The 14,310-nt window shown below is 39.0% G+C and overlaps 1 protein-coding gene across 1 annotated transcript in view; it reads right to left on the bottom strand.

Annotated features, from left to right (window-relative positions):
• Window positions 1-13,747, bottom strand: part of sorcs3a (sortilin related VPS10 domain containing receptor 3a) — a 246,125-nt gene extending 232,378 nt beyond the window's left edge. Inside the window, exon 1 of the mRNA XM_063010840.1 lies at window positions 13,382-13,747. Coding sequence (XP_062866910.1) covers window positions 13,382-13,747 — 366 coding nt within the window. The remainder of the gene's footprint in view (window positions 1-13,381) is intronic.
• Window positions 13,748-14,310: the final 563 nt, after the last annotated feature.

Consider the following 14,310-nt stretch of genomic DNA (forward strand, 5'->3'; position numbering starts at 1 on the left):
GGTAACTGAACATGGCTGTGGAGTCCATGCTGAAGTGTATCATTGAGTGCATCTATAAACTTGATGTAATTGAACATTTTGTTGGTTAATTTGTTTATTTATTTATATTTCCTCACATTTGATCATTACTGACCTTTTTTCGGGGGTAGCACTGTCGCCTCACAGCAAGAAGGTCCTGGGTGACCTTTTGATTACTAGTCCAGCACCTTAACCTCTAGGCTACAACTGCCCTTAGCCTGGGCCCAACTGCCCAGGCTAGTTCATGGGGAACAGTGAACCTCTTCAGTGGTTCTATGGAAGAGTAAGGGTCCTTGCAATAAAGGTGAAGTGTAAGTGCAGAGGGACTGCAGTCGAGGAAACAAGTTCGGCATCATAACCTCAGTGACTTGTCTTTGGCATTTACCCATTTGTACTGAGGTTTGCTTGGCCCTGGTGCAGAGCTGGAGTACATTGTCCATATGATTCTGCTGTCAGTGGTCAGTGATGGATAGTGCTCCTTGTGTTTCCAGACATGGTTCTTAAACTGGGAGATTTGATTCAAGGAGCGCCAAGTTTTGTAATCCAATCAAAACTATGTAGTTATACACCGATCAGCCATAACATTAAAACTACCTCCTTGTTTCTACACTTGCTGTCCATTTTTTCAGCTCCACTTTATAGTGCTACAATTACTGACTGTAGTCCATCTGTTTCTCTGCATGCTTTGTTAGCTCCCTTTCATGCTGTTCCTTAATTGTCAGGACTCTCCCAGGACCACTACAGAGCAGGTATTATGTAGGTGGTGGATCATTCTCAGCACTGCAGTGACACTGACATGGTGGTGGTGTGTTAGTGTGTGTGGTGCTGGTATGAGTGGATAAGACACAGCAGAGCTGCTGGAGTTTTTAAACACCTCACTGTCACTGCTGGACTGAGAATAGTCAGACAAACAGCAGCAATAGATGAGCGATCGTCTCTGACTTTACATCTACAAGGTGGACCAACTAGGTAGGAGTGTCTAATAGAGTGGACAGTGATTGTACACGGTATTTAAAAACACCAGCAGTGCTGCTGTGTCTGATCCACTCATACCAGCACAACACACACTAACACACCACCACCATGTCAGTGTCACTGCAGTGCTGAGAATGATCCACCACCCAAATAATACCTGCTCTGTGGTGGTCATGTGGGGGTCCTGACCATTGATGAACAGGGTGAAAGCAGGCTAAAAATATGTAGAGAAATAGATGGGCTACAGTCAGTAATTGTAGAATTACAAAGTGCTTCTATATGGTAAGTGGAGCTGATAAAATGGACAGTGAGTGTAGAAACAATGAGGTGGCTTTGATGTTATGGCTGATCAGTGTAAGTGTCCTGAAGTTTTGATGTCTCTCAATATAGCACTTTGGTCTGATCACTGATCGTGTTCTCTTCTCTTGTAGTTCCTTAACCACATTTTGTACCGATAACATTTTTTAAATTTTCCACAAAGATGATTAAAAAATGTTCACATCTTTGTGCCTTCTCGCTCTTGGCTGTAGTAGGACCCTCCATTACCCCAGTGTAATAGCAGTTGCAGCAGTAGCAATGATAATAAATGCAGCTTCGGTTTCCAAGGGCACTTGCGATTATGGGCCAAAGATGCTGCTGACGCTGTTGATAATGATGAATGAGTAGAAGTAATCAGAGTTATCTAAGCCTGGAAATTCAGTAATTCTCTCTATAATGGTCAGATGTCCTGATCATTTAGTGTACTAACCTAGCTAAAATCAGACAGTTGATTAAAATAATTAGTTAAACACAACTGAGAAGAATCTGAATCAATTGTGACCAGTTCAAACAAGCCATGAAATTTGTAACATTTTATTCAGTTATTTTAGGTGTTTCAATGCAGTTGTACAATTCTGCCTCCTATATCATAAGTAACGCAGTATTTATCTTCAATTAGGGCTGGGCGGTATGACTAAAAATCTCATATCTCAATATGCTTCACGATATGATAAAAACCTAAACAATGTATAATGTTAATTTATCTGTACTGATTATCTCTATCACAACACCTGTTAGTAGGTGGGATATATTAGGCAGCAAGTGAGCATTTTATCCTCAAAGTTGATGTGTTAGAAGCAGGAAAAATTGACAAACGTAAGGATTTTAGCGAGTTCAACAAGGGCCAAATTGTGATGGCTAGACAACTGGGTCAGAGCATCTCCAGAACTGCAGCTCTTGTAGGGTGTTCCCGGTCTGCAGTCATTAGTATCTATTAAAAGTGGTCCAAGGAAGAAATTCAAGAAAGCTGGTACCTGCACGCAGACTTTTTCCTTGACATTTCTTCACAAAGCCAACGTTTTGTGTTCCAGGCCAACTCGGAGATAAATCCTCTAATTCTGAGGGTGGCATTGAGCCACGTGCTGTTGCTAACACTGCAGAGGAGAGCTCGAGTGGGCTGGGAAGTAAATTTGTAAACACTAATTAGTGAAAGTGGGGGGTAGAGTGAGGTTTTTGGGTGAGTGCATTATTTATGGCGTCTTGCTGCCTTTCTGATTTCCCGCTGGGGAGCTTTAAATCCAACAGTTTATAACGGCAACAAATTATGGCTGAGGATGCTTGGTCTGCTCAATTGTGTGCATGTTTAGCTCGGCAACATTTAGCTTTCTTTTCCGTGCCTCATGACCATATGAACAAAGGAAAAAAAATATTTAATCAGTTTTATTTTAATTAATTCATTTATTTATTAGGGCTGGCACCTATCCGATACTCTGTATCGGTATCGGTCCGATATTGGCCCAAATCACTGGATCGGATATCGGAAGGAAAAAAATGTGTAATCCGATCTGATACTGTTGCTTAATGTACATAAGGCCATTGTTTGTGTGTAAAGCAAATAACACACAAAGATACGTTTCAACAGAGCGCTGTTTGCCAGCTCACTCAGCAACTGTCATAACAAGGTTAATCTTAATTACATCATTAACATGTGCCACTGATCTACAACTCATCCGCAACAGCCTTTCAGAAATTACAACACACTGATCTACTTAAACTTTCAGCATTTAAAAAAATCATCTACTACTGCCACAACTAAAACACTGTTTAAACACAATAAAAATCACTTTATAAATGATAAATCACTCACCTGAGATAAAGAAACCCTATCTTGTCCCGGCTTGGAGATATCTCACATCCTCAATGATTAATCCATTAGTGTTATAAAATAAAACAAACTACACCGTTTCCTGTTTAGCCACAAATGTCCTCTTCAAAATCCAGCAGGGTTTAATCATCTAAAAACGTGACAAAACAAAACCAAGCTCTGCGTCAATTCTAATTGATCCATCGCGTTTGATTGCTCGAACGTAAGTGAAACCAAAAACGCTGCTAAATGTTCTGTGTAAAAGTTAAAATAAAAAATGCAGTTGTGCATAAGTGTGATGTTGTAGGTTCTGTATTTATTCCTTTAGAATATTTGATTCACAGTCTGTTTTGTTGTTATTTAGATAGCTAGTTAAACCATGGTGCATTGAGACGAATTATTACTGCTTAGTTGTTTAATAGGAGAAATGACTGTATCGGATTGGTAGCGGTATTGGCAGATACTCAATTTGCAGTACTGGTATTGGACATAAGAAAAGTGGTATCAAGCCAGCCCTATTATTTATTTATACTTTCCAAAAAAGGGAGGAAAAAATAACTTAATAATGACTGATTAGTTTATGCAATTTTAATGAAAATGCTGAAACCATGCTAACATGAATCCATTTGTAAATTGACCTTGAAATTTGTTCTTGTGCAATTAAAGGAATCCAGACAATTAAATATTTGCTCTTGCGAAACGCTCAGCAGAAGGAATTTGTGATGTGTTAAACATGAAGCTAATTACTTTACCTTGCACTATCAACATCCAGACCACTGTATGCTCAGCACTGATCCTTAACACCCTAGAGAATATCTATTCTTCTCTTCTAAACTATTCTAGTCTTCTATTCTTCTTCTATACGAGTCACATGTCTTTTCACTATTATAAAACTGCCTTCAGTAAAAACGTTTTACCCTAAATCCATGATGAGCCTTGCTGATAAGTATGAGGCATCTGATATTCCGGCATTGCTTCAGCATTCCTGTTGAGATATCAGAGCTGAAAGAAAAACTCTCAGGAGCAGGATGGTAGAATATGACTATGACCTGCATCTCTGAAGTGAGTCTGCATTAAGCTTTATTCATGTATGCCGGTGCATCACCTTGCCTCGTATGCAAATCAGAGGTTTTCATTTCTCCCTGAAAATGTGACATCAAACCATCGAGGGATTTTTGTGACATCTGAGCCGCAACATCAATTCCATTGATCATCTCCTTCCCCGCTGCTGTTCTTTCTGCTATTCTGAATAAAAGGGACCTTTAGCTTACGCTACACTAAGTTCCAAACTAACTGGAGCCAGAGAGAGCATATGACACCAGTACTTGGCGATAATGACAGAGAACAGGAGCGAGGTAATGGCTGTCACTTCATGTCCATCAGAAAGACTGAAGCTGAAATATTGCTCGTAAACTGTCAAGATCACGAGACGCCAGAGGGCCTTAGTAACTAACAGTCCACATAGGAGCAGAAGTGAAGGTGGTGAAGGAAATGAAAAAGGAGACAAAGTGAGACAGGATCACCGGAGCGCGTGTAGTTGGATCACACAGAGCGCAAATGATAAAATGCAAGAGGAGTCCAAAATAGTGAAGTGTTGACAAGGGAACAAATTAGGATAGAACATGGTGGTCATGTTACTCTGAGGATCATAGGACCTGTAATTACACGGGAGAAAAAGGGGAAAAATAAAATAAATAAATAACCTGTAATTACACAAACATCTGCAGACGATGTGCAGGAAAAAGAAATGTACAAATGTGATTTTTGGCTGGCCAACCCCCTGGTTCTTGGGGGGTGTATTGGGTATTGGCCACCTTTCCCCCCTTACTCTGCCAAGTAATGGTATAGTTACACACTATGTAGCATACACCGATCAGGCATAACATTATGATCACCTTCCTAATATTGTGTTGGTCCCCCTTTTGCTGTGAAAACAGCCCTGACCCGTCAAGGCATGGAGTCTGACACTTTTCTATCAGAACCAGCATTAACTTCAACAATTTGAGCTACAGTAGCTCGTCTGTTGGATTGGACCACACGGGCCAGCCTTCGCTCCCCACGTGCATCAATGAGCCTTGGCTGCCCATGACCCTGTCGCCGGCTTACCACTGTTCCTTCCTGCAGACCAGGAACACCCCACAAGAGCTGCAGTTTTGGAGATGCTCTGACCCAGTCGTATAGCCTTTACAATTTGGCCCTTGTCAAACTCAAGCTCAAATCCTTACGCTTGCCCATTTTCCTGCTTCTAACACATCAATTTTGAGGAAAAATGTTCACCTGCTGCCTAATATATCCCACCCACTAACAAGTGCCGTGATGATGAGATAATCAGTGTTATTCACTTCACCTGTCAGTGGTCATAATGTTATGCCTGGTCGGTGTAAATCATGTAGTTCGGGTGGCAGCCAGGAAATGCCTTTGTGAGGGTAGAATTTTGTGTGGAATTCACATACACCCTACAGCTGGAGGTATAAACAAACCTTTTATTATTGAAATCAGGTTTATCAGCCACACCATTTGATTACACATGGATAAAATGATTATATTAAATAAATGATATACTAGGTGGAAACAGTTTAATAAAGGATCTTTCTTGTTCTGGCAAGACTGTGGCCCCGTGCACAAAGCAAGTTCCATAAATACATTGATCAATAAGTTTAATATAACGGAGCTCCAGTGATCCAAAACTACAAGGGATCTTCAAAAAGTTTTTGCACTTTCATATTTTCAGTGGAAACGGTGAGGGTAAGAGGAGTAATTAGTCGTGTCTGAGAGACTGAGAGAGAGCTTATAGTCCAGATTTAGCATCATCTGATTTCCACCTTTTTGGACGCTCAGAGAAGCTCTAAGGGGAAGAGTTTCATGTGATTATAATGTGAAAGCAGCAGTGCATCACGCTCAGTGGCTTCATACTCAATCAAATTTTTTTTTGCTGATGGCATTAAAAAGTTGGTACGACAACGCTGGGAAAAATACATTGGAGGGTGACGTCAAAAACGTGATGTCATTTGTTTGTGAAATTCGTAATAAATAGAGTTAAAAAAGTACGTACCTGTCTCATATATGTTTTCGTAGTGGGCAGCTTGATGGCTAAGTAAGTAGTGCTGTCGCCTCACAGTAACAAGGTCCTTGGTTCGGTACCTAGGTGTGGGGTTTGCATGTTCTCCCTGTGTCTGTGTGGGTTTCCACCAGGAGCTCCAGTTTCCTCCCACAGTCCAAAGACATCAAAGTGAAGTGAATTGGAGATACAAAATTGTCCATGACTGTATTTGACATTAAAACTTCAACTGATGAATCTTAACTACCTGTCCTGTCATGAATGTAACCAAAGTGTATAAAACATGGCGTTAAAATCATAATAATAAATAAATATGCTTTTTTATACCCATGGTAAAGAAATGGTTTTCAACACATACATTGTTGTTATAAGTTGTTCAGCTCTGCAAGTCTTTCAACTGTTGAATCAGAGCAATTTATTCAGAATTTAAATGACCTCCTTTGTTTTGTACTGCTACATTTTCAACCCTCAATTATTACGGTTTCTTAGCGGAGATAAAAGCATGAAATTTTTGACCAGTGATTCACTAAATTACCTAAATTATTATTGTGATCGTAGATGTTCCATTTTATTCTCCGCAGGTAAGCCATTGGCAGTTTGATTAGACAGACATCATGCTTTAAAATTACAGGATTGATGCCAGTACAGTCATGCAGAGTATAATTAAGCAATATGAATACAGTAAGAAAAAGGTACAAATGTTTAAGCATACCTCCCCACTGCTGTAGCATTATATACAATAAAATGAACCATTCATAAAAACATTGAGTGCATTCTGTCAAGTGAAAATTTCCAATATACTCAACATGACTAACAGGTAGATATTTGTGACCGGCACAATCTAAACAAAGTGAGCTAAATACTGATATAAAACATCAGACTATGGATCCATATCAGGAAAATATCAGATTCACTATTAAGCCAAAAGTATGTGGACACATTTCAAATTATTAAGTTTAGATATATTGGCCACACTCATTGCTAACACATTGTTCTTACTACAGTGGTACCTTGAAACACGACGTCAATTGGTTCTGTGACTGGCGTTGAGTTTCAAGGTATTTTTCCCATAAGGATGTATGGTAAACCTGTTAATGCGTCCCGTGGAACTGCATATAGTTTAGGCTAATGTAAAATAATAGGGTTGTTTGACACTTATACACTGAAAATACCACATACAATAGAAAAAATACTGAAATACAAAGCTGATTCTCACAATTTCTCAGATCCTCGAGCTATAACACAAGTTTAAAAGTGAAACAGGAGGAAAATTCAGCTAAACACACACATGTGGAAGCTTTCAGAGTGAATCTGACGGTTATTTCACACAAATGCAGCTTTGTCTTTGATGATGTATTACCCATTACCACACCGCTCAAGCCAAGCGCTAAACAAAGCAACTGTTCATTGTTAATTTGAAATTAAACAAATACATTTTTAAAAAACAAATTAAACACGTTGAGTTTAAGGGAAACATTGAGTTTAAGAGTACAAATTTTTCAATAAAGGGCATTGAGTTTCAAAGATTTTGAGTTTAGGAGACGTTGAGTTACAAGGTACCACTGTGTTTCATAAGACATACTGTACATGTTTTGCTGATTGCTACCTCGCTGTGGACAAATTAAAACAACTAAAATGAATGTGTGTAATGAAGCTCTGGTGTGACTGTTACAGTTAGCTAATTGCTATATTTAAATATGCTGCCGTGCTTGCAGGGTGGCTAGCATGCCAGCATTTTTTTGTCTTTGCTGAATTACTAAAACACAGAACTGTTATTTAAACTGGTATGTGGTTGCATTTCTGATTCTGTCTGCAGTCTTTGCAGTGTTTTACGTCCACACAGAATTGCTGGTAGATAATACAGAGCTGTGCAGATTATATTAAACTTCACGGCAAAAATTAGCATGAGGATATGTAAGGAAATAATTTGATGACTAATATTCACTAATGTCAATAATAGCCATATGATACTGGCTGCATCTTTATTATTTATTTAGCTGGGCTGCTAGCTATCTTCTTCCTCTGTTCAAATGTATATGGCAGTAAAATTAAGCCCAGCAGGGTTCAAACTATATTCTGGCTTCTGTTGCTTCTGTTGCTGCATCGTAAAAATAAAATATTACTTGCTTGACCATCATTTCTACTCTGCCAGCTCATCACAATTCAAATTCCTGTCAAAGAAATGGCTAATGCTAATTTCCAAGCGGCATAAAAATTTCTATGTGACAGAACTCTTTTTCTAGTGCTAATTAACTCTGAAGCTGCTTTGTAAAATCAGTAAAATCCGTGTAATACACTTTACTGAGCCCAATTCTTTTACTCTGCTTTTTAACAGATGTGAGCACACTGTCTTGTAACTGCAGATGGATGTTCGTATTACCATGGAGCATATTTATCATTCAGTATGGAGGTGAAAAATGGAAATTATTACTAGGTGTGACTGTGTGTGTGGGAAAAATACACCTATATACTGAAGGATACTGGAGACTGGATGTATTTTATGGCAGTATTGGCTAATTTCTGCAACTATTTTTGTGACTATCATCTGCATGAACTGAGTTTATTCTTACACTTTTTGAAATCTACTGAATCAAACAATTAACATGTCAATGCACATTACATAATGCCTACTTCACACCACATGCTTTTTGCCCTGATTTCCGCTTGCTGACAAGGTCGCTGCTAGATGTGGCAAATCGGCGTTTACTCAGGGCTTGAAACTAGGCTCTTGATCACTGTGTGTATAAAGTGATTATAGAGTAAGATACAGAGTGATTGGAAACTCAGGGTATTCGATCAGAATACATCAGCACACACACAAGTCTTACAGTATTTGTGACATAATCGCCCATGCCAAACCATAATAGCAATGCTGCACTGCAAAAAATATTTATTAACCTCCAACTGTCTGCAGAACAGACAATCCCTGCTGGTAGTGTAGCCCAGTCCACTCGGATTCTTTTTTTTTTTTTTTTCCTCCTTGCTTTTACGCTGCACATCAGAGCACAAACAACTTGCTTAATTGCTTACCATCAAACCCCTTGTCACTTCGTTTGGGAGACCAGATAGACTCGCTTGTGATTCCTTTTGGTGATGAATCGTGTGATGCGTTGCCCCCTATCACTGATCAATTGTGTAGTGTGAAAACCACAACGACTTAAAAGACTCTTGATTACAATACAAAAGCGATCTGACCGTTCTGAAAGTCGTGTGACTGTCCACACCACCAAATGAATGAAGCATAGCCTTCAAATTCCTTATTAGTAGTGATGATTGACTATAGACCTATTAAACCTATCTGTAACCATCGCCAAGGAAAATTAAGGTCAGGCACAAATTAGAAGCTGCTGGAACATGGGTTTTTCTGTTCATGATCCAGCAAGCTTTACATAGATATGTACTTAAAGACCCCTGTGCATGAAGCCCCTGCTCCTGGTTTTGTGGTTCATACTGTATGTGAACAACCAGTCCAATTGCCTCCCAGCATAAAGTGACATGTTTTTATTTTCTTTTTAATAGATACCCCCATGACTGTAACAGATTTTATACACCACCAGATGTGCTATATCAAGTTGCTATATGTAGAGTATTTCTATTAAAACAAAATGCTGTGTTAGTTCAATCATTTGGTCAGAAAAAGTCTTCCATGCCCCTTACAAGGATGATCGGAAGTACATGTACACTTTTGACCTTTAAAGTAACAGATGTGCTACAGTCCGCAATTTTAAGTCAATAATGTGTACCTATAAGGTAGGTCTACCCAATGAATAGCCTAAGAGTATGGCACCTTAAAAGTTCATTACAGGATATACAAGAGAAATTATGTGATTAGGGTCCAAAAAAAGCTATACCAGACAATACTGAACTTTAGCTGTGTACTCTTTGTTCCTTCTGAAATTCTGGTCGTGTTATAAATATTATGAATATTAGCTAAAAGATTACAATGTCAGCCTGCATTAAGCTGTCTTATCATCATTAACATAAATTAACATCAGCAGACTTTAAAGGATCACACTGTGCATTTTAAACGCATCAGGGTAAACCAACGTCTGTCAGATGCTTTAGAAAAAGTCAACGACTTAAAAAAAAAAAACACTTTTTAATTAGCAGATTACAGCTTGTTCCTGAGTGACCCAACAGAAAAGCACTTGCTCCATTGTTAGATTACAAATCTGATTCCATCTGGAGGCCTAATGACATCTCTGAGAGGAGTTCAAGACATTGTGTAAGGTAGAGGCCAGTTAGCACCTGGCCAGTTCTGTCAAATTATGCTGCATGGACAGACGGTTTGTATAGAAGTGGTGGTCAATCTCTTTAAAATGACCAGTCAGGTCTCCACACGTGCATTTAAATTATTCATATTACATTTGCCCAAGAAATCATAATAAAAATGGGTGTTGAGTTTTTAAAAAAGATTTAAAAGATAAAAAAGAAGGTTTTAGGATGAGTTAGCAGAGCACAAGCAGGGCTGTTTTTGAAGCATCCTCTGAAAAGCCATATGTGAGAGTGAAAAGTAGTAGCCGGAGAGCCAGTGAGAATCTGACAGTGTGTCGGAGCAAGTGCGATTCTAATCCAATCTGAGCCGTTTCACTTTCTTCATCACTGACTTTGTTCTTGTTGACTAGCTAGCTCTGCCTTTAGCTTGAAAGTAATCACGCTGAAGAATTACTGAATTATTTAGAGCTCAGACTTTAAAAACTGCTAGTTGTCAGAAATACTCTGACCAGAAGGCACCAGGCCTCACTGGATTAATCAATACGATGGAAACAAAAGCAGACATCTGCGAGCTGAAGGGGTTTGATCCTAGTATGCTCTTTTAGCACTGCCCACATCATAAGCATCTATGTTTGTATCAAGGAACTGTGTGATGTAATCTTACATCCAATGATCCTGTTTGTGTTGGTCATCTTCTAGACCTTCATCAGTGGTCACAGGACGCTGTTGGCTGGGTATTTTTTTGGTTGGTGAACTATTCTCAGTCTAACAGGCACAGTGATGTGTTTAAAAACTCCATCAGCGCTGCTGTGTCTTATCCACTCATACCAGCACAACACACTAACACACCACCACCATGTCAGTGTCGCTGCAGTGCTAAGAATGATCCAACACCCAAATAATACCTGCTCTGTAGTGGTCCTGGGAGAGTCCTGACCATTAAAGAGCAGCATGAAAGGGGGCTAACAATGCATGCAGAGAAACAGATGGACTACAGTCAGTAATTGTAAAACTACAAAGTGCTTCTATGTAGTAAGTGTAGCTGATAAAATGGACAGTGAGTGTAGAAACAAGGAGATGGTTTTAATGTTATGGCTGATCGGTGTATATCAGGGAAGCTTTGCTTTACAATGAACTAAAATGTAATTTATTACTGTGAATATCATTATCTCTTATTCTACCAACATTAGACCACTAACTTCTGTCTGCATTTTAAATCAGACTGTATTGTGTGTGTGTGTGTGTGTGTGTGTGTGTGTGTGTGTGTGTGTGTGTGTGTGTGTGGATTGTTGCTTTTTATGCAGATTGTAAAAAAACAGGGTCATTACTGTGATGGCCTTTGATGAGACCTTATGGTAATAAGATGGGGTTTAATGGTAATTCACTGGACCCTTCATGGATTTTTATATCTGTAGTCATTCAAAACACTTCTAGCACTAGTCAAAGGTCACCTGTTAATCAGCCAAACCAGTATTCTGATATCAAGACCTTATAATTATTCTGTACCTCCACAGAAGTTATTACAGTGGTCCTCTAAATGGTTTATCAGGTTGGATTTGACATTTTCTGACCTAGTCATTTGCTCTGTTTTGTAGTATGATTCTCTATGTGAATAAAATGCAGGTTCCCCTAAAGTCTGTATATGGGGTTTGGCACAAATTGGCAACAGAAACTCTTTGTGCACTGTCAGTAACAACCCCATGTGCATAACTGATATGGAAAACACAGGATAAGTACTATAATAAACTACTATGATACCACACAACTAAAATCGTTTGAAATACACTCTTGTTGGGATTCTCAGTGCATTTGCAGTGCAGTGCTAGATGGGTAGTGTTTTATTGTGTTTCTCAATAGGGAAAATATAATCAAATTATTAAGATTATCAAATTCTTGAAACTTTGTCACTATCAGCCAATAGTACTGTACCAAAAGACATAACTTAATAAATAATAAATAATTGAACATTATTATTTATAAAGAATATTTTATTTGCTATATAAACTTTTATAACCCATCATTTTATATGATATATATATATTGTATGTATTGCGGGTTGTAAAGGTACCCTACCCTTGATCAACCTAAACTTAGTAATATATAATAAATAATTAATAATTAAACAGGTATTATTTATAAATTATATTGTATCTGCTGTATAAGCCTATATAACCCATCATTTTATATGTTCTATATTTTGTGGGTTGTAAAGGTACCTTACCCTTGATCAGCCTAAATTAATGATCGACCTAAATATTCCACAACACTTCTTGGGAAATGTAGTGTGGATAAAGAAATTTATTAATATGCAATTAATATAAATGTGTACATTTTAAAAATAATCACTGTTTATTTAAGCCAGAGATTAAACTTGAACATGAATCTAATTTGTTTGATTTAAAATCAGTTTGGTTAAATAAAACATTTTCATGTGTTGGTTCATTGTTCTTGGTGTGCAGTTCATGACCCTCAGAACCTGTACACTGCAAAACTATGCACAACCCAAAAACGTACCAATTTTAAACAGGGTATGTCATTAAAGTTGTAAGATGAAAACTGAGCTTCAGTTTTCTGTTTGTTTGGGTCTCTTGGTTTATTATTTACCTGTTGTATACAGTACCAACCACCCTCAGCTAAACACAGTTTTATTCTTAGACTTAAGAAAGATCCTTTGTCTTTTAGGTGTCCAAGTATGGATTGATCTGCGCTCCAAAGTACCCAGGAGGAACATTTTTATTTTCTATATTTCTATATTTATTTATTTATATACACGAGTGCACCAGGAATCAGTAGAAACTTGTACTGTTTCACACGTTTCAGCTGGAATTTCTTTAAGTGTGTTGGCGCAACACAGCGCACCTGCTGCATAAATAAAGGCGCACCGCCAGATCTCATCCCATCCACACACACACACACATCAGCGCGTATACAAAACCAGCCAGAAACAATAGCAACAGATTACACAAGGACAGGATTGCATGCATCACACTCACGCTGCTGTTCTGACCGGTCCAGTAAACAGACGCATGGTTATGCGCGTAGTCTCCAGCCAAGGCGAAAGTGCTGCTGCTCGCTCTCGGCTCTTCTGATCTGGAATTGGGCACTTTTGCATCCTCGCGGTTGCGCCTTAGTTTCTGCCCGTCCAGCAGCAGGGATTCTGAGGACTCAGGGGAATCCGAACTCCTTGCATTTAAGCCAAATTCTCCACGACCCGATGCGCTTCTTTTTCTCCTTGTAAAAGGCGCGTCTGTTTCTTTTTTGCGCACTTTCTCAAACCCCGCGCTCTCCGACTCCGCTTTGGAGTTTTGCGCGCCGCTCCCGAACTCCCCAGCTTTCCCAGTTAACTCAACTCCATCCATATCGAAAACAACATCCAAGGGTTTGAAATGGGAACGTGGGAAATTGTTTAGTGACTTCCCGATCTCGTGTGATGGACCGCGTCGTGCGTTCGTTTGACCGCCTCCGGGTTTCACGGGCGTCGGGAATGTGCAGAAAGCGCAAGTTACCTCCGCCGTGCCAACATGCAAAGAACAAATTAGGCAGGAGAATAGAGCCAAGGAAAAAAACGAAAATGAGTACATGGTTAAAACAACCAGATAATTTACTCCTTTTTATTCCTTGTTAAACCGAACTCCAAGTTGCCAGCGTGTGTGGTGCGCTTCCTCTCGAATTTTAGGCGAGTGTCTCTCCTAAGCTAAACTGTTCACGTTCAGCTATCTGATGAAGTAAAGCAGCACAGAGGGAGGAGCTGAAGGCTGAGAGAGTAACAGTGAGTGTGAGAGAGAGAGAGCTAGAGTACTAGATGTTTAGATTTTTCTATCTTTTTTTTTTATTTTACAGCATGTGGGAAATGAAAAGGCGGATAAATTAGAAAGATTATGATGCAAAATACAACAAACACAAAAATCCCTGAAACGGATAT

This window comes from Trichomycterus rosablanca, chromosome 15 (genome assembly GCF_030014385.1).
Source record: "Trichomycterus rosablanca isolate fTriRos1 chromosome 15, fTriRos1.hap1, whole genome shotgun sequence".
In the NCBI taxonomy this organism is placed as follows: domain Eukaryota; kingdom Metazoa; phylum Chordata; class Actinopteri; order Siluriformes; family Trichomycteridae; genus Trichomycterus; species Trichomycterus rosablanca.